The sequence below is a fragment of the Gavia stellata genome, chromosome 5, assembly GCF_030936135.1.
Source record: "Gavia stellata isolate bGavSte3 chromosome 5, bGavSte3.hap2, whole genome shotgun sequence".
NCBI lineage: Eukaryota > Metazoa > Chordata > Aves > Gaviiformes > Gaviidae > Gavia > Gavia stellata.
Window position 1 is genome coordinate 29,763,884 of NC_082598.1, and position 21,284 is coordinate 29,785,167.

The 21,284-nt window shown below is 37.1% G+C and overlaps 1 protein-coding gene across 1 annotated transcript in view; it reads right to left on the bottom strand.

Annotated features, from left to right (window-relative positions):
- Positions 1-21,284, bottom strand: part of FRYL (FRY like transcription coactivator) — a 161,541-nt gene that overhangs the window by 95,989 nt on the left and 44,268 nt on the right. The window contains exon 2 of the mRNA XM_059818101.1: positions 7,106-7,305. Coding sequence (XP_059674084.1) covers positions 7,106-7,225 — 120 coding nt within the window. The 5' untranslated portion in view covers positions 7,226-7,305. The remainder of the gene's footprint in view (positions 1-7,105; positions 7,306-21,284) is intronic.

Genomic DNA, 21,284 nt, shown 5'->3' on the forward strand with positions numbered 1-21,284 from the left:
CAGTTACACAGAACAAAGAAATCATTTTAATGTGAATATTTGCATTATTTTTCAGCTAGAACCATTTCTGAAAATGTGAAGTGTACTCACAAAATAGAAGAATACAGATCTAAAATTGATTTGGTAGCTTAATAGTAGTAACGTCAAAGACTGACAAACAGAAAATGTCAAACACCTCTCCCAAACAGCAGGGCCTACAGTGATACCAAAGACTTAAGCAATTTAGTTAGCATACAAAGAACAGACCCCTTTGTACAAACTTTGTACAGATGAGTTAAGAAGATACTGCGTCACACAAACTGAAATATGCATTAGTTTTCCTGGAAACAGGCTGCTGTGGTGACCGGCTGTATCAGGTTATGTTGATGTTGTTTACCTGGAGATAAACAATGTACTGAGATATAGCACCTGATATAGTCTCTGGGTCTCCTGATAATGGCTGATATGCAAACTTGAGACTTGGCATTGTTTACATACCAAACAGCAAAGTCAGTGAAATGCCCCAAATGGGTGCCCTAAGGCTGACCTGCCTCATTACAATGTTAAAAACCACATCTCCTAGCTAGAAAAGCCCCCAACCCAAATAAGCCCCCTACTCTCTGGGCATGCGTAGTGAATTAAAAGAGAACTGTATCTTTAAGATGAAGTAAGAAAGATCCTAACCAATAGTTAGCTAAGGGGTGGGACCAGTGGGCATAACTAACTTTGTTAACTGTTTAAATACTTGTCATGATTTCCACTGGGTGTGCATGCTAGGAGGAAAAGATCCCCCATGCACCCAGCGCTGCAATAAACCGATGTCGGCTTTCTAAACTATCGTTTGGTTTGGAGAGTTTTCTTGGTTACGATTTTCGGTAACAACAGCAGTGTGCTCAACAGAGATAGCTGGAGGTGGGTGTCAAGTGTAACTTAGAAGGAAAGCCATTCCCATCTGAATTAACAAGCATAATCATGTTCACATAAGGCAGTTATTGTAACCTACAGGAATGAATTTTAAAATGCTTTCACAAAGGTAGAGACAATTGTTCAATACATTTCCAATCTGTGCTTTCCCTAAATCGCAATGAAAAATAGCTAGAAAACCTAGTCCAAGAAAAGGAGAATGTCAATAATAACTTGCTTTACATTTGAGATAACTTTGTAAGGTACAGAAAAGATACAGTATTACTAGAATTTAATTATTACAATATTTCATAGCTACCAGTACCATAAGACATACTGCTCTGTTAAAAGCAAAATTAAATTATATTCCTGACAAAATATTTTTTGCATTAAGAAAACAAAACACTCATGAACTGTAATAGTAATTCTTACTAGTCACTGTTGAGAGTATCAAATTATACAGTTACAAGAAATACAACCTTTATAGTCTACTGCTAGCGTATCCTGAAAAGCAAAAAAAGAAAAGGGTGGGAAACAAAATAAAATAAAATTAAAAAAAAAAAAAACAAAAAAAAAAACCCCCAAGGAAAAAAAGGAAAGAAAAAAAAAAGACTAAGTCCCATGCACTGGCTCAGAGGGTCAATGATTTACGGCAAGCCAAGTGCCACAGTAACAGCTTTAAGGGCATACTACAAAGCAGTAAGATATACAAAGATGTGATGAACTACTTGAAGCTACTTCTTGCTACTTGAAGAAATTTTAAACTACTTTTCACTTTATCGAAAATAGTATCTTTGAGGAGGAAAGTAAATGAAGTACTCAAGGTAAGGAGTTAACAGCTCCCATTAGATTGCAGCAAGCAAACAAAAAGCTATTATGGAGCAAGTTAAGTCTAGTTGTAAACTGGAAGAGCTGTTAATTTGCCTGGTTTGGGATGTAAAGGCAATACTGACAGCCAGTACTGCTCTCAACAGGTTGTGCCTCAGTTAATACAAACTAACCGCTCACTAGTTTAGTAAGGGACAACACCCATGCTGTCAGGCTGTTGACAAAAATTTAAAGTCAATATTGCTTGGCAATTAACACTTGCAAGGCTGCAACAAAGAGGCTATATGTTAAACAGATAAAAATTGGGATTGTATGTACCAAGTCCAAGATTCAAACTGGCAGCTTATTTTTGCTTGTCCTAATCATAATCTTGAAAATACGAGACAATTTCTGGTATTTTCTGCTATGACTGTAGCTGTATTTGGTGTTCAAAAGAACACAATCTCTGGAAACTATTACAGCCTTTGAAAACTTGCATTCAACGTTGCCCAGACGGAAAGCATTGGCCTACTCTGAAAGTATAACTTGAAATAATATAGGTCCCAATTCACTAGTCAGACCATTTTCACTTTCTATAATCCAAAGAAACCCACTTAGTTGTCCAAGAAAACACTGTCATTTATGTACACTTCCAGTGTGCCTAAACAGAAAATATTTTTTAAAAGAAAGTGGTTTCAGGAAAACGCATTTAATATTCTGAAATAGTTCTATCTGTTCATCAACTGATACATTAGCCAATGTTCTTTCACTGTGTATTCAAAAGCAAGGGGGAAAAAGTTTCAGATACTGGCAAATAAACACTTTTTTGAATCTTACAAATTCATATAATTTCACATGTTAAGTCTGTTCAAAATACTGCTATGAGAACTGACATTTTGCAGCAGGTACTAAAAGCTCCAGAGAGCACATGCAAATCAGAATTACCTTTTAAGTAGAATTCCTCCCGCCCCTTTTTTTATAAGGAAATGTCTACTGTATGTGAATTAATGTTATCTGTACTATGCTTTTAGATAAACTGCACAAGTAATTGTAACCTTATCTATAAAGCAGAAACACGAGAAATGTTCCACCCTATATAAACATTGTATGTTGCTGAATAAGCTGAAGGAAAATAACTAGAAAACTACTTCCTGAGAAGATGGAGAAGTGACTTTCCTGTAAGAAAATGGTAAAAGTCAGGTTCCTTAAGTCTCCTTATGATACAATGCCCTAACACACCACATTTCCACCATGGTACTACAAAACTATTACACAGGTGAACAAACACTGGGTTTATTAGACCCATTGCATGTGTGTAAAAATCAGAAATAGCTAAAGAATTATAACAAATCAAAGAGAAGTGAAAAAATCTGCAAGTCTTTAGACAAAAAAGTTGAAATCCATGTCAACAGATAGCAAACTATTATTTCTGAAAAGTTAGCTTTCCCCCCATTCTATACTAATTGAGACACTTCTGTACATCAAATACTGTGATAACGTTTAAGATTTTTAGTATCAGAAAGAATGAAGACCTTACAAGTTCATAATCCTATTATTTTTCCTCAGCATTAAAGATCTTAACTGCTACAAGGTAAATATCACCACAGTTAATGTAACATTGACCAAACAGATGTGACATGACCAAATAATACTCTCTAACCCAGTCACAGGTTTATCAAGGCCTTTGAGTTATTTGTATGGCTTTAAAATTTATTTTCTTTCAATGTTGTCTTCGAACTCTGCTTTGTCATGGCTCCATTCGTCAAACATGACTTAAAAAAAAAAATCTATCCAACAGCACAAAGTAAAGGTCTGGAAACTTTCACTGAATTAATAATTTAAGATTTATTTTCCTGGCTTCCTGAAGTTTAGAGAGAGATGGAAATAATAGGTCTACATTTATCTTTTACAAGTGAAATGAAACAAACCCCCACTATTGAATTAACCAAAGAGCAGTTTGCATCCGTTGTGTAAAGCAGAAACGTCAACATATGGCAGGCATCAGAGATCAGGATGTAGACAGACGTATGTGTGCTGTGCAAACAACGGCATCCGTGGAAAAAGGTACCACCCATTGGCCCCCCTCCCAGTCCTCTGGTGGCTAGCACACCTCAGCAGGGTGGCTCAGGTGAACACAGCAGAACTAGCATACTTGTTTCTGTCCTCCAAGCTGCTAGTAAGAAATCAGACAAGCAATGCTCCTTGCCTCCCGTAGCCCAAGTGCTGGGCAGCACCTGCATCCTTGTCTCAGTGTCAGAGCAGCGTACGAGAAACACTGCGCTGAAGAAATGCAGCGTGCTAAATCTTACGGATTTCAGACAAGCTTTTGAAAGCGCCTAGGCAAGACTTGCAAAAGCATACAGTACTAGTCTGAGAAATGTTTAGTTCCTCCAGGATACAATAAAATAAGCCTGTTGCCAACACCAGCAATGAAATACTCTTGCTGGTTTTGACTTAAATGTGGGACTGAACTACAATTTAGTAAGTTAGCAGCTTACCTAGTTAACAGCTTGGTAACTTGGTGGTACTACGTTACACTGTCTCTGCTTAAATTCTAACCAACTATATTTACATGCAGCCTGACAAAAGACAAGATAACCGAATTTAGCACTGATCTTTTTCACTGGTACAGTTTGTTTCACATTTGGGGAAGACTGATATCATGCCTCACAGACAACCTTGCTCAGCTGAAGAAGAGTATTTTAAGCTACAATAAATTGTGTCTGAACCCTTTTTCCTTTAAAACTATATACTACTACAAAAGACTTAGAAGAATTTATTAAAAAAAAAAAAGGTGTTTTAGTTTAATTTAGTTTAATCTACTCACTAAAAGGATCATCTTCTTTCCCGTGGTTACACTCGCTACTTGAAACATTTATTTTAAGCATTTCCTGATAAGCTCTTTCCATAACTTTGGAAACTCTGCGGTATTAAAATTTTGCAAGCAGAGAATTCTTAATTAAGTGAGTGAAAGGAAACCACTTTGTTACTCACTGAGTATCATAAGTAAATACACAGCCAGAGAAACCATTTAGTTACTTTTTAAAAATCGCAAGTCAGTTACTTCTAAATGAAACCCACACATCTAGCCAAAACAGTACCATCCCCCTCACTCCCAGGTGTTGACTTGATCTGAATTTTCTATTTTTACTCTTTTTTTTTTTTTTTAATTAATTTTTGCTCCCCTGCTGGCATGTTCCTCTTCAAGTTTTATAAAGTGTCTAGCTCCTAACTTTAATTGGTCTGGCTCCAAATTCTCTCCAACAGCTTCATTTAACACCCTAGCTTCATCTAACACATTAAAGATTTATGTTAACACTATATATGTTCTCCACATTATTATTTGTAGCCAAGTCATCCCACAAAATCAAATCACACTAAAATGATAAAGGGCTTTCCTCTCTTCTATTAAAGCCTTTTCTCCAATGTCAGTCAGTGCCTTTCCTGTGCCCCTTCGGCCTTTTATCTTTCTTTTTAAATGTCATACACTAGAACTGAACATTCAGTATTTATAGCAAATACTATGTACAAAAATAAAACCACTGCAGTACTTTAGTACTGCCTTTCATTGAGACACCTAAGGACCCCCTTCTGCCTCTTTCTGTTATACAGGCTCAAGTTGTTTCACTTTTCCACAGCTTTTGGTACCTCTTTTAAATTGCTGGTTTTCTATATAATCCTTCCTTCCCACCAACACAAAAAAAGGAATGCTGGCTGTATGTGTAAATTTACATCTGATTGCACTGAAAAACATTTTGTTTAAAGGATTTCAACTTAGTAAATGAAACCAGACAGAACTGTTAAAGACCTTCACAAATAACTACTCCAGTAATATTCATAATTTCTTTTATTATATCCTGAAGAATTTTATACATACTGTATACACACAAAATACCAATTTCAGAATCTTATTAGCAAAAGATCCTGACTAAGGTAGACTTCATGTAATCACCATAAAACCTCACCAGACAATAGAGCTGGAAATCACTCTTCTTTGAAAAGTGAATGATTTCATGAGTTTCATGGGTTTTCTAATATTTAATCTTATAAGATGTTTTGATTTTGTAATCTGTATTAACAGATTTTAAAACGTTTGTTTAACTAACAGTCAGCAGCGTGGCAAGGAGACACAGCCTGGGATTGCCGTTGGAATATTTATTTAATCTGGTCTAGGGACAAGTTTTGCAGCATACATGAACTCCAGGGCTATTATATTTACCTTGCTACCAGTATTCCCGTTAGGAGATTTAACTCCAAACGGGCTGCGTCTACAGGAAAAGCCCTCTTCAGCTCATCTGAATTACAGCCAGTGTATGTTATTCTGGCCAAGCACTACCCTCCCAGTACGTTTAGCAGATAAATGGAAAAGGGGCCGAAGGAGCGGCATTCCCAGCAGCAGGCACGCAGACCACCCCAAGTAGAGTTATCTGCCTTTCCACCCACAGCATCACCACCCCTATAGCTCTCCTCTCTTTTCTTAGCCAGGTATCCTTCACCGTTTGTGTGCCCCTTTTCCTACAAAGTTTCTGTGCACACACCCTACCCAACACCCCCCCATATATACATAATGTATACCTAAGTAGGTGTGTATAAAGAAATGTTTCATTTTCCTCAGCCTTTGATCTACTAATGGTTTTAGTTGAAGATTATTCCAGCAATGACACCACAAAACATGTTTTGCCCCATTTTTGTGTTCCTTTGGACTGCTCCTTAATAACATTTTTCCCTGAAGTTTCAAAACTGGGGTGCAAGTGTTCACATGTGCACTTCTGCACACTTCTGCAAGCAGCAGGTGCAAACAGAGGCCTTCTGCAAGCCAGCCCTCCGCAAGCTCGCTGCAGCATCTCACTCGCTCAGCAAATTTCCGAGTTAAGAAATCTTTTTTTTTCAGAAATTCCCGAGTTAAAAAAAAAATCCATTTATTTCAAGATCACGTGGTCTAGATCACCAACAGAATTTTGCACTTTGCCTAATCTGCCATCTATGCTGGCTGCTATATTCTTCCAGGTGTTAGTGTCACTACTTAGGAAAACAAACCAAACACATCTTTTCTTTAAAGTATATTGTTGAAGTATTATTTCAAAGAAACATCAACCGGAAACACACTTAGCATTGTTAATGAAGGAACATTTTTTGTTGCCACTGTTTCCTTTTGTAATTTTACAGAACTTATGAATACTAAGAGGTCTTGTTTCCAGTAACCACCACATAACAGTTTTAACGAAGTCAATAAAACATAATCCAAGTAGCAACCCTGTTTGCAGAAGCCTATTTATTCCTGAAGTAATCCCTTTGAAAAGTCAACAATAACTGGGGATGGTTTTTTCAGTAACCATACATATGATAAATCAGCCTATTTTAGAAAAAACAAAACCACAGGACCATTTCAAGGCATACTATGAAAAAAAGGACTCACCAAAGGTTCAGCCATTACAACTTCAATTTTCTTTTCAGCTTGAATGGCAAATTCAGCAAAGAGGCTTTTGATGACATACTCGCCAGGTTTGACATCTGGATCAATAGTAATGTTAGACATGATGATGCCTCTCTTTTCCCAGGTGGAAACAACACTTGGAGAAACTCTGCGTTTATTTACTCTGCTGGGTGGCGTGGAGGCTATAGGAAAAAAAAGAAAAATAAAGAGCTATAAAAAAAGCAGAGCTTCTAAACACAGTGTGCCACTTCTTTACTTTCCCATCCACCACACAGACTTATTCACACAGTAAATTATGTAGACCAGAAGAAGGAAATAACTAGCTATAACATCCAACAGGAATATCTTTTTTTAACTAGGTGGGAAATTCTACACTAAATATAAGTTGCACAAGGGTTTCCAATGTAACTCATTTTTGTTAGTGATAAAATGCAAAACTTTCTTACACTGTGTGAACAGCCCCATTCTGAACACAACTGTATGATGATCATGATAGAGTTTACAACTGTTAATATCTGGTGTCTTCAGTTTGAGTATGACTAAAAATCAAAAGTTTCAATTTAAAGGGTTATCTCCCTGTATTGTGAGAAGCATCTGCTTGATCCGATTTTTATTAATCGTCCATGAAGTTCAAGTTTCTACTTAGTGTCCAAATATCTTCATAAGAAATATTTCTTTGGCTCCTCTTGGCACTTTTTGTCAGTAAGCTGATTTTCCTAACAAGAACCCAAACCTTTTCTAGACATGTCATGCATTTCTCCACTGTCTCATCACAAATCTGAAAGACTTGTTCCTTATCAGAAATATTAATTGATCAATCAATATAAATAACAGTGGATATACTAGTCTCCCTCTCTAAGGATTAGCACTTTCATTCTCATACTGAAATTGTCATATACTAAGTTTACATATATTTATCCACCTTTAATTTTTTTTCTCCCCAAGCACTCAAAAACATTTATTATCACAGCTGCCACCCAATATGAATTGCAGTACCAAAAAATCAGGTATCAGAACTCACTCATACATGAGTTAAACACACACATAACAATTAGAGTAAATAATTACAATTCTTGTCTTGCACACTGTAAATCAAAATATCTCCAATGATGCCCCAGATCTACCCAGAAAGGTCTGATATTTCTCTAGCATATTCCATGACTGGGTTTTCATTGATATTAGGAATTGATATTAAGAATTCTTACCTATTGATATTAAGATTTTATTTTCCTAAGATAGTTGTATAGGGAGCCTACTTATTGTATTACATATCACAATTTGTTCAGGTAAGCTTCTTTAAGGCTTTTTGCAGTTAAAGTGTGAGGAGATGCACTTGGCCAATTTTGATGAACTTTCAAAAATTTTGTGTGTTTTCAACTTGTACATGTGCAATTCCTGTTAGCAAAATATTATCCACAACTTCTACTCAAACATTTTTTCAGTGTTCAACTCATTCATGCAAATGCTGGTTGCCATGGAGACCAAACCTTTTGGTACTTCACTTCGCATGTTCCCAAGTTTGAGTCTCAGCCATTCATAATTTCTCCTATCAGCTCAGAAAGTTACATTTTACATAACTCAGACTTCCTCAATTCCCATAGAAAGTACTCATTAATCAAATGCATTACTGAAGTGAACAACAATTCAGCATGAGTGAAAAAAGAACGGTCACAACTACCTTAGCTTCTAATCAAAAAGGAAGGTTACCTTGCATAAGGTTGGGAGTACTACATATGACCTGTGTTTTTTCCCCCAAGTATTTTTTGTACAAACTTGCTGTTTAGTTGGAGTAATGCTTATTTTTTCCTGTACGTACATTGCAGTATGCCATCTTCGAGGCTGGAAGGACTTGCCAAGGTCACAGATTTGAGTTCCCAGCAACCGGGGACAACATCACGTGACATGCCAGAATGACATGCATGCGCACTGCATGCCATAAAGCATTTCTGAACATCCTCTAACACTTTGATCTAGCACTTTGATCTCGGTAACAGAGGTCCTAAAAGATACAGAAGAGCATGTGCCACACAGTGCAGGCAATGAGAGATCAAAGACACTGCTATTTAAAAAAATATGTCATTTCTTTACAGTGTCTACATTCTCCAGCATCCCTGCTCTTGTCATTCTTAAGACCTGATGCTTCTGAAGGCAGCCAAGGAAATGAGACAGATTATGTGTCAAGAGCAAGAGCACAGAGGTTTGAGGAGAGAAGAGGTGAAAAGAAGGAATATATCCTTCGTAGCCATAGTAGGTAACAACAGAAACACCATGTAAAACAGAAAAATGCCTCAACACACAGATTTTGAACAACCCTCCTTTCATATCCATGTGCAGATGAACAAAATAAAAAAATCAAGTACCTAAGGTCTCCTAACAGATGCCACACATTTCTAGGTAAACAGTTGTTTCTATCCTAAATGTAAGAGTTTCTAAGAAAGCTAAAGCTTTGTTCTACTAAACAGACAAATTGGACTCTATTAATTTTAAATCACATACTGAAGCTGACAGACTGGAAAGAAATGAGAAGTTTAAATCTCCTGTGGAACATCATTAGCTGCATCTGGTCAGAAGACATTTAGCAAAGCAGCTGCTTTGGCTCCTTCTAAACTTACTTACTGGAGTGTGCCACAATCCCCATATTATCAGGACTGGGGACTTAAGGGAACATGCCAGAGCTCCGGTCCAGTCCACGTCCCTGAACAATGAAGCTGATACTCAACCAGCTCTTGTCTCTCTATAGGGAAAGAGAGGACTAATGTGCTCCTTAACCCAGAACTACATCTAGATTTGCTTTATGTAGACAAGTCTTAATAGTTTGCTTACACAATACATTTCTGTCTCCAATTTTCAAGATATCACCTTAAAAATCCCCTGTCATTTAAAAATCAGGAAAACCCTGAGAGCTGATCATCTTTGAAGTACTATCTATCTTTGCATTAGTAAACTAATCCTCACTAAGAGACCATCTTAGTATGTTAACTTTCAAAGCTACAAAACAGCCTCCCTCACGAAGGGTGAAACTCCAAGGCTGTTTAGACTGATCTAAACGCAGGCATACTGCAGGCAAATCCTCCCCCCAGGCTCATGCAACAACATAGGAAATCATCTCAAAATGGATAAACTGTACAAAAACCTAACCCTGGGAAGAAAGAAAAGAAGCAACTGGACTACAACCAGACCAAGCTCCCAGAAGTGTTGCAGAAATTTCAGGGCAAGGCGGAGGGCACGACCGCGAATCCAGGGAAATGTGGTACCAGGACAGCCTTGCATCAGCCTGCAATGCCATGGACCCCGCTCCTTGGCTATAGTTTCACACAGCCCCCTTCAGATGGCATAAACTGCAGTATTGCCAAAGGATGCAATCCCTCCCAGCCAGCTATCTCCCCCCTGTACCATCCTCCTTCCTGTGCAAGCAAACACAAGTGTGCAGCTGCGTAATGAACTGAACTGGAAAAGCAGCATACGTATTAATTTTTTTCCCCAGGTTAATTTTGACACAATCCGTGGTCCAATTCGCTCACCACCTGACTGCACATACACTTGCACCAGCAGAAAGAGGAGAGTCAATGCAGGGACAGCACTTGCCTTTCTACTCTTCCAGCAGCAAAGCACAGTTTACATATAGTCATACATGGTACTAATCTCTGTGTTCACATGCACAAACTCTTCAGTTGGTAATAAACGTCCCCAAAAAAACAAGGGAAAAATGTCAAACTGAAGCAGTTATAAACACTGCCATGAGAGGATTACAAGTACCTTGGTTTTGCTGAGATGTCAGCGTATTCAAAAGGCAGAATAAATGACTAGGATTTACTTTCATCTATGAACTTGCTGAGGACTCTAATTCATGGCAGCATTAATGGTTCACATTAATGACTCTTGCCTTGCATATGACAATGTTCGTAGTTTTATCTGCTATGTAAAGACAGTAAGTTAGTTAAACACACACCGAAAAAAAACACATAGGAGGGAAAAAGGGGAGGGCACTTGACTGTGTTTAGTGAGAAGATACATAGTAGTTCCTTAAGGAAAAGCCAAAATCTATTATCAGGTTTCTTAACTAGGTCAAACAACATTATTATCTGGTATAAGTACGCTCAGTGGGATTCTCACAAACTTGCAATTGATAACACTGTAGGAAGGGTCTACGTGAATTTTAAATAGCATGTTTAATGGGAAAAAAACCCCTCATTACAGGACAGTATTAAATAATCTTTCTGCTATTCTTTGCCATCAAAGCATAAGCCATTCTCTGCTCTTAGCTGCCAGAGAAAATATAAGTTTCCAACATTGTTTTGAAGCTTCAAAACATGGACCATTCTACAGAACTTCAGATGAAATCTGGAACAAAAAATCATATCACTCGCAACAGTTCAAAAACAAAAAACTACTGTCATAAATCGCTTGAAAACCCTGAATGTTATTCACTTGAAACAATATCCTGTTTGTTTGCTCTGATGTGAGCTAGCCCTACGTGGGAAATCTGGGAGCAAGTGCTGTAGGAAACCTCTGTTAAACAGTATTGTTTGGTTGCTAGGGCCACATCAAATTGTTTGGATAGTTTCAAGGAACAGTAAAACAATACAAAGGATAATTAGACAGACAACATACTCCTAGGTCAAAAGGCAACATGCCCAGATGTATGCTAAATTAGAAACAAAGTTGCTTCATGTTAAACACAAGTGTCCAGAACTAGGAAAGGTTACTTAATACCCAAGCTGATACTAAAGAATGCTATTTTTATCATCCTGCTTCTCTCTGTATAGCTCAAACACATCAAGTATTTGAGGATAAGTAGTGTCCTATTTACCAATGAGATTAATCAGGATTCAAATATACAAAGCAGATACCAAAAGGTAACAAATGCACCACAACCTGTGACAGTCTATGAGTGCATTTTATTCCATGGCTAATATGAAATGATGATTACTAGTTTTTGTATACTTTTTTTGGTACTACTTTACACTTAGACAAGTGTTGATACTTCATATGTGCTTTACATAGTACTTTCTAAGTTTTTAATGTCTTTTTCTTTAACTGAAATTTGCTTTTAGTTGCTGTTGTTTCTCAGGAAGTTGGAATGGTCGGACTGAAGCAAAACTTCGATCAAGTATCTCCCCTCTTTCTAGATACCTGAAAATATATCTAGAATTATTTTATGTATTTTAAATAAGGTATCCAACTATAAAATAAGGATACACAACAAACTTTTGAAAGGGCCTCCACAGTTTTCATCAAGCAGATCATATACTTGGTTGCTATTTTCAAGCTCACTGCTAAGGTAGTAAATAATTTTACACAGCCTACAGTTAATGATTAAGCTTTTTATTATTATTATTGCAGCACACATAATATCACAGGTACTTTAAATTTCCTGTGATACTTGTTGCAGAATATGATTTGCACGTCCAACTGACAATATGAAAATTCCCAAAGACTGAAAATATTATCTTTGTGGTTACTTAAAGGAATTTTAATTAGGCACCTTATCTCTGATAAACATCTAGAACATTTTATCCTACCTCACAGAAGTGATATTAATATACATGGAAATGTATCTGTAACAATTGTTAAAGTGCTTCACAGCAACTAATCTTCAGTTATTTTACTAAAGGAATCATTATTTTTTCCTAATAAGGATGTCAATGCTCAAAAGAGATGGCAACCTATCCAGTATCATCCCAACAAATTATGAGCAGAGCCATAAAGTTAAACCTAGGCTTCCTGTGTCCCAGACCAGCAGGCTGTTTTCTAGAGCAGACAACTTCTTCAATAACCTTATCATTATTTCACAATTCTGTAATTCCTGTAGACCATCAGGTTTCTATTGTTTCCAAAGTCTCCTTACTCATATCAGTGAAAAAATCTCATTCCATGAACACACCTCATGATTTGAATGAGGGAAATGGTGAACATCTTTATGAAGTCAATGAAGTTCAACATATACTACTCTAATAACAGATGCACCTTCCAAATCTTAGCCTCCAGTCTATAGACGAATATAAAGAAAGAGTTATTCTTCACTTAAATCTCTTGGATTTGCTTTCAGAGTAGTGATGGGAGGATGCAGTTGCTATTAATTTATCCAGCTGGTTTACCTGGGTTGCCGAAGCATGTGACAGCGCAGTAGACCAGCCAGGTCTACTTCCCTGTTTTTTGTCCAAACTACATACCACTAGTGATAGTGCATGGAGTCTGTCCTTAAGTTGGATTTATTACTGCCTTACTAGCCCTTGCTGTACTGAATCCCAGCTGAACTCATGCACAGCCAGCACCGCTGCACACACAGCTCTGGCTGGTTCTTTGGTTCGCCTGCATCATGCAAGTGCTGGAGTCAGCTCACACCAGTCATCAGAGCAGAGTCTGCACACCCGTCAGGAACAGGAAATGGTACGCAGCACAGTATGGAGATGCCCACTGCTGCCCAGATACAGCAAAAATGGCATTGAGCTAGCTGTAGTAACCCACTGGGCTCAGGCTGGCCCTTTGCAGAGATGGTGGACACTTCGGCATTACCCTGCATTTATCCAGATTTTTCCATTTATTTCATTAAACACTCATTTACCAGCAAAATGTTACTCACTTTACACTGTGCTAATAGATTACAACAAAAGAGAAGAAATTGCAAACTTATAAAATATACATACATACTTATTTTAACCATTTCAAGTTATATATAGATACCATTCCAATCTTTTCAGTGATGTATATTGTTCTCTGGAACGTGCTTAGATACACTAAGATGATAAGTTTCTGCTAGATGCCATTTTTCGAGGCATTCTTAGGATGCGTTTAGACAAATAGTACCTAACAAAAATATTATTCTTAATACTCATATGAAAACTTGAAAGTGAAGGGAGAGGCATAGCAGCCTCCTGACACCACAGTCATGCCACTTCACAAGATAACCTAAATAACGTCAATAAAATCCACAGTTGTTGCCAGTGAAATTATGTATCTACTAAGGGCCACTGACCACACAAATCTTCATAGACTGTGTAACATAGATATTCCTTCATTTTACATAATATACACCTACTGATCAGTAACACCATAAATATAAACACAGTGGTTGAAACTGAAATCAGTCCAAGTACATTAGAATACACATGACCAAGAAAAAAAAAGTATCTGCTCTTTCTCCCGTATTTCTCATATCTTAGTCTGGATACATAGTTCCTGGTGAACAAACATCCTATTATTTTTGATACAGACTACATGACCAATTCATCCAGTGACACAAGGTATGGCATTCGCTCTTCTTTCTCTGCAGTGAATTCTCTATACAGTGAATTATCTTTGGAAAACGTTTAACGAAGATCATGGCTCCACATGTCCAATTACACTACAAGAATAAGCAAAGAACCACCATCATCTCATGAACAAGCCATGTGGACTAAGAGCCCAGACTGCTAATTCTTATTCACCTCTCTCTTTCACTGATTTTAAGTGAATTTGATGAAAAGAATGAAACAACCAGCAGTCGTAGCTGGTAGTTCTGTCATGAATTTATGAGATGTCACATGTTAAAAAAGTGAATGGATTATTCACCTGTGAAGTTGAAACAGGCTTAGAACTGGCTTAGTTCAGCGGTAGGATTCAGTGCAATGTTTGTAAAGCCAAGTCAAACCTTTTAGTGAGAGGAAGTTATATGTGTATTGATAACTTCCCCTCCATGTCTAAATCAGAACTTACACTTTACTTCTGCAGTAGAAACACTTTCCTGTTGATAACTGATCTAAGGAGCTTCAGATATGTTTATATTACATTTTAGCCAAGCTCTGGAATAATGATACATAAATGAATGCTGCATCAATAAATAGAAGATACGTTTATTTCAACAAGTAGCTAATTAAGCATATAGTTAAAATGTGAAGGATGTGCTGGGAGGGAATATGGAAAGTTTTTTTGAGTGTATTGTGGGAACTGGTACTGTGACAGCTGAGCTTTCATTTGGACTCAAAAAAACACAAAACAAAAACCTCACAGAAATCTTCTGAAGCTTTATCGTACAAATAATTTTTCTACCCCCAACAAATATGAACATTCTTTCTTTATGGGAAGTTGACTCAACTAGGAGAGGAGCTGCCAGTTTGTTTAGTTACCGGTACTCACATGAAGCTTGTTTTCTGCTTTCAAAGCCTCTGAAAACACAGGCAAGAAATTTAATCTTAGCTTTCCCCAAAATGCAGGCTCCTTTCCTAGTAAACGGTAACAGAAACATCACTTCAGGCCAACACAGTGACACAGCAGAAATTCTAAAGCATAAAATCTGAATCTGGCAAGATCTAGTTTTCTGGGTATCTGGGCCAGATTACAATCCCTTAGCAGATACAGTCTTGCTGCTACTCCTGATCCTCAAATTTGAAGTTCTGCCTTACAAGTAGGTAGAGTTTTGTCCTTATGAAGATTCAGTAGTCTTTTTCCCCACTGCTGATAAAATCTCTGACAATTTCATTCATAAACTGTAATTTTTAGATTTTCATTTGGCATAATGCTTTCTAGAAACCTAACCAAAGAGTCTCCTATCAGGGAGAAAGTGAAAGAGAAATACGTTTCAATAATATTGCTTCAAACTTAAAAGTGTTTTTTTTTTTTTTATTATTTAAAAAAAAAAAAATTAAGTTTAGAGGAAAATTTCTCATCCAGCTTTTCCACACCTATGAACATGGTCTGAGATGTATGAAGTCAGTCCCCTACGTGTCAAACACAGACAAGTACTTGAAAGGTCTCCCTCCCCCTTCTAAACTCCCCATCACCAAAATCTTCTGGAGACTTTTTGCTATGTTCTCGCTATATTCTCAGCCACACAGCACCTTTCTCCCTTTTTCGTACTAATATTCAGACACTCCTTGAGGAAGTATTGTGAAGAGAACAAGAAATTCTTCTTACCTAGCTGCTTTAATGACTGAGCAAATTCTAACCAGTAAATATTCCAGTCTATGTATGGGACTTCATATCTTGCAGTCTCTTCCCTACTTTATTTTAAGACATTTCAAAATGAAACAGGTATATTATTTCTTCCCTGAAACTCTAGGACAGACAGAAAAATAAAACAGATAACAGATAAAATCAGGAAAATTATTTAAAAATTTTTTTTTTTTTTTCCTAAACTCAGGTACATGAGAAGAGAGAAACTGGGCTACGATTTTCCCCAAGTAAATCCTACTGGGTTTGCCACTTCCTAAATAAGGACTATGCTAGTCATTCCTCTTACCTTTATATATAGGTGAGAAGTAGCAACCTGGCAAAACCACCTTTCTAAACCTCTCTCATCTGTGGAAAGGAGCACCACTAATGAATTGCAAAATACCAGTTTAAGTGTTTATCCCTGAGCAAAGCTCCCTTTCGGGTCAAAAAAAAAAAAAAAAAAAAATCACAGCAATCCTTAAAAATTGTTAGCAGAGTAACACATCCTCATACTGTATATAGAGAACCTGCTTCTCTATAGAATTGTGACTGAACAGGACCAACAACAGCTACATGCATCATGTACAATCACTTAAATTAGATGGACGGAAATTTTATATCTATGGAAGGTAGAAAACACAAACACTTTTATTAAGAAATTTAATGGTTGAAAAAGAGGTCAGATCTGACATTCAGCCAAGGCAGCCAGTCAGAAACAGACTATTAGTCATTGCTGGGCTTACTCTGTCCACTGAGAATGTTGGACTCAAGAGCAGCAAAGGCTGCTACAAGCTACAGTCTCAAAGATACTTGCTAAAGCTCATCTGATCTCTCATACTATGTAATTCTAACTTAGTTCCTATGGGATGGCAGGGCAGAATGTCCCATCTATAGTGCAAGCAACCACCTCTGCAAACAAGAAATTTAAAATTAAATTTAAAAAAAAAAAAACACACTAAGATGTAAGTAAGACCAATTTTGCATATTTACATTTTAAAAAAATCCTTAATAACATAACAGCTAGGACATAGATGGGAAATACTGGCTGAAATTGCTAAGACCATATGCAAGAAGTACAACTCATTATGTGCATCACTTTGCAGAGTCTTCTATGGTAGACCAGGCATGCAGATTGTTATCAGACAAGGGGAAAAAAAAAAAGACGACATTAAAAAATAATTTTGATCGCACAAGATGCCAAAAGACCAAACCATACACATTGGAAAACAATGTGGTAAAGCACAAAAATTGGAGGGGGAAGAGGAAATCGGTTTGAACTCCATTGTCTCAAGTCCTGCCCAGTCATTCTTGATTATGGCATGCCATCAGGAAATCCTGACCATTAAAGTGTCAGACCATTAAAAATGTAGTTTATGTAATTCCTTTTCTAGAACAACTGCCAGAATAGAAAACCTCTTCAGATAAACCATTTTAGTTAAAAATCGTATTTTGAATTTCACAGAAACCTTCACTGAGAAAGACATCAAATTTATTTCATAGCATACTTCCAAACTGCTAATATATTTAACATGCTTTGCTTCACTGTCAGAAAGCCGTTCTCATGCAAGATCAGCTTAAAAGAATATAAAGGATAAGTCTTTCATCTGTCCATAACCTAGAACACAATCCATCACATATGGAAGTAGGATAACAGCAGGAATGTAAAGATTCAGGGCTGTAAGTTAAATTCCCAATGGTAATTTTCAATTCAATTTAAAGCTGCATATATAATAAAGCAAGTTAGACTTAATATATGAATTTCTGCTGGAAAAGAGTTCTGTAATCAAGTTGCAAATTTCTCAGAGAAAGGATACCACTCCAAGCACGTATCTGTTACCTACTGTCTTCTTTCCCAGTAGACTTACTGTGAAGACTTAACATGACCCTACTGTCAAAATTCTTCGCACAGCACCAGCAACGTAGTACTGCTGTGCTGTCAACTAACAGAGGTACATATACTGGTATCTCAGTTTCCTTCAAAACACTGAACTGTAATAAATGAGCATATATAACTGCCAAGTTTCACTCATTTACAATTTTGTATTCCCTCAAAAGAGTAACCACATAAGCATAAAAACCCCTAAACTTGTTTCTTTACTTCCTATAACTCAATGTTAGGCTTCTACAGCACTTTAAGTCATACCTTCAGAAACGATGCAAACAAAGAAGCAATTCTATTCCAGCATGATTAAATTGAAAAGAAAAAAAAAAGCTTACACTACTAATTTTAAAGAGCAATATCTGATGCTTATTTTTTATTTAAAATTATTGCTGCAACAGCAGTAAAGATGACAACTTCTTTTTGAGCTTGGAGAGCAAAGATAGAATTGTGTAACTTTGGCTTGTTCTGTTAGTTCTTCTGATCCAACTGCCCTTAGGAATATGTAAACCAAGCCACCACTGAGTCTGAGCTAGTAGTATTCCCTGGCTTTCAAGGGGACCTATAAACTCAGGCTCATCACCATACCAGTCATGGTTATCGTGCTTTTAGACAGTACTGTGCATTCATGCAATAGCCTAGAGGTCATAACCTGTGAAAGCACCACACATCTTTCCTTACTCCCTCAATTCTAGCTCCTGGAGTCAGAAGAACAACTGGAAGGAACTCAGCTCAGATGTCTAGCTATCTAGCATCAATTCCCATGATTCATGTCACCAACTTCTTCTCTACAAACACAAGCAGTTACGGCCTTCTCTGACAATGTAAAAGCTGAAAATGTTGACACCATCCCATCCCATGGCTCGCGGCTGGATTCCCAGCCTGGCTGCAAGCGCTTACCCAAACTGCACCAATAAGGATCCAGAAATAAGGTATCCATTTGAACTTAGCAGGTATGTATAATCCTATCACCTGTATCAATGTTTCCCAGTATTTTGCTACTAGAGGACGTTTTCAAGGGGGATGCAGATTCCTACTGAGCAAATTTAAGCTTGCTAGGGGCAGTTTGGTTTCTCTCCATTCCCTCTCCCAGACGACAGACTGCAGTTTGAGAGCCACAGAACGATCTTCAACTCAAGCGACAGGTAAGTCTGCAGGTAAACTTGCACGTACACATTCTCCCCCATGCCCTTTCTGCTTAGGATGGAAACTGTGCCCTGTTCAGCCCATGGGGGTGGGGGAAGTGGGGCAGAGAACAGAACATTTACTGCTAACAGAGAAATCCATTTTTCCCTTCCTGGGCTATCAAATTGAAGGCTGCAGCAGGCTGGAAAGCATTGATGCTCTGAATATTAAGCATGATCTAACAAAGGCAATAAAATTTTATCAAAGCTTGGCTAAGTGATGTTAAATTAAAAAGCATAAGGAAGGCAAAGGCAGCAGTGGGAAGATACACCAGTCAGGCCTGGGGACTGGAAGAGTAGAAAGAGAAGGAAACAGAATTATATTTGGTAGTGCTTATTCCAGATTTCCATATACATTGTTCTACAAGTTAAGGAAGCACACATTTCCACAGCAGTGATGAAAATGAACTTACTCTGAATAACATTTTTATGGTATGCTAATCACACGAAGAGAATGAAAAGCACAAACCAAACCCTAAATCTAAAGCTTTAAGAAGTAGTACCTAAAAACCTAAAACTAAGGCAAGGATATAGCATCAAAGGAGTACAAACACACTGATACATGGGCTCCACAGACAACTTAATTCTAACACTTGTCACTGCAAACGTATCATCTATGATGAGGTTTTGTTTCCTTTTAATATATTAACAGATCCATATATACCACACACAAAAAAATGCATCAAGTAACAAGGTCAAAGTGATCATAAGCATGCCTTTATTAACCAGCAAACAGAAAAAGAAACTTAAATACCTTCTCTCATCTTTCCTAATCCACATTTCTCTGGAAAAACAAAACTCCACATCCTCAGTTTGAAGAATTAAGGATATAAAAAACCCCTATTGAAGCACTGTACTGAAAGAGAAAACAATGACAAAATGCTCAACAAATTTACGCTTGATATTATTTCCAAAAAGATAGTGTCAGAAGCCAGTAGCTTTTGCAAAGAGTTCTCTCGCCGAGCACAACCTAAGGTAGTCTGTTTAACCCACCCCCACTGCCACTGCCTGCTTATTTTTTCCTTGTGAGAAGGCGGCAATTCCAGCTCCCAGTAGAAAGAGGAAAAGACTTTTCCTCATTATCATCATTATGCTCATTATCATCAATTATCCTCATTAACGTCAAACTGATACCTTTCCCGAGTAAATGCAAAAAATAATGAATACTGGCAGCTTTGCTGTAAAAAGCTATTTTGCAAAAAGACTCTAGAGGATCAGTCATAAAGTAACCAATAACTTCAAATCATGTATCATTAAAAAAACCCCAAATCCTATTTTTAAAAATCTATAAAGAAACCAAATTAATTTAATACACTCCATACAAGCATATTAATATTTCATATTAATATTTCTACAAGTTAAAGCTCAAAAACCATTACATTAACACAGACTGGGTCCATTTAAAGAGCATTTTCACATCTTTGTAAGTAACTGCCTAGTGAAGTACTCAGAAATACTATAACAGTATTTCTGATACTGAGGTATGGTTTGAAAATTAAAGTGTTAGATGTACACACAAGGATTAAAAAAGAGAACAAATACATTTGAGCATTGGAATATGCTCAAGCATACACAAATCAGGGTTAGAATAAGTATCAAGTATCAATTAAGTATCAATTTCAGGAAAGAACAACTGCTCTACACTCCGATTCTGCCAGTTTTGCCTAGTAATCCTCCATAAGAACACAGGAACTAAAAAGGGAAATAAGCCTTTGAAGACTAACTCAATCTGTCATGTTTAACACAAACATGCCAAGGAGGAAAAAAAAATAAAATCAACATTTTCAAAAGTATATTCTTACACTAAGTTTGCTGACGAGTGAAAACAAAACAACAAAATGCAATTTTTTGCACATCCGGGTAACTACCTAAATTTAATTGTTAAAAAAAAAAAAATCTGAACATATTTCCTAAATTTTATTGCCCTGCACTGGGGGAATCAGCTCTGCTGAAAATTCGACTCTGATGGGTTTCAGTTCCTAGTACAACTAACCAAAGAGTTAGGACATAGCAGAGGTTGACTCTTTTCCAACTACAGCACAAATTTCCTTGTGATGGCACACACATATCTTACAACGTTGTAAATTCTCTGGTTTTAAATTAGCTATAGTTGTCTGTGTTTTTCTGTTTACCAGATGTACTCTTCTGAGCCAAGCCCTTTTATTCACCAAACTCTACAGAAAAACAA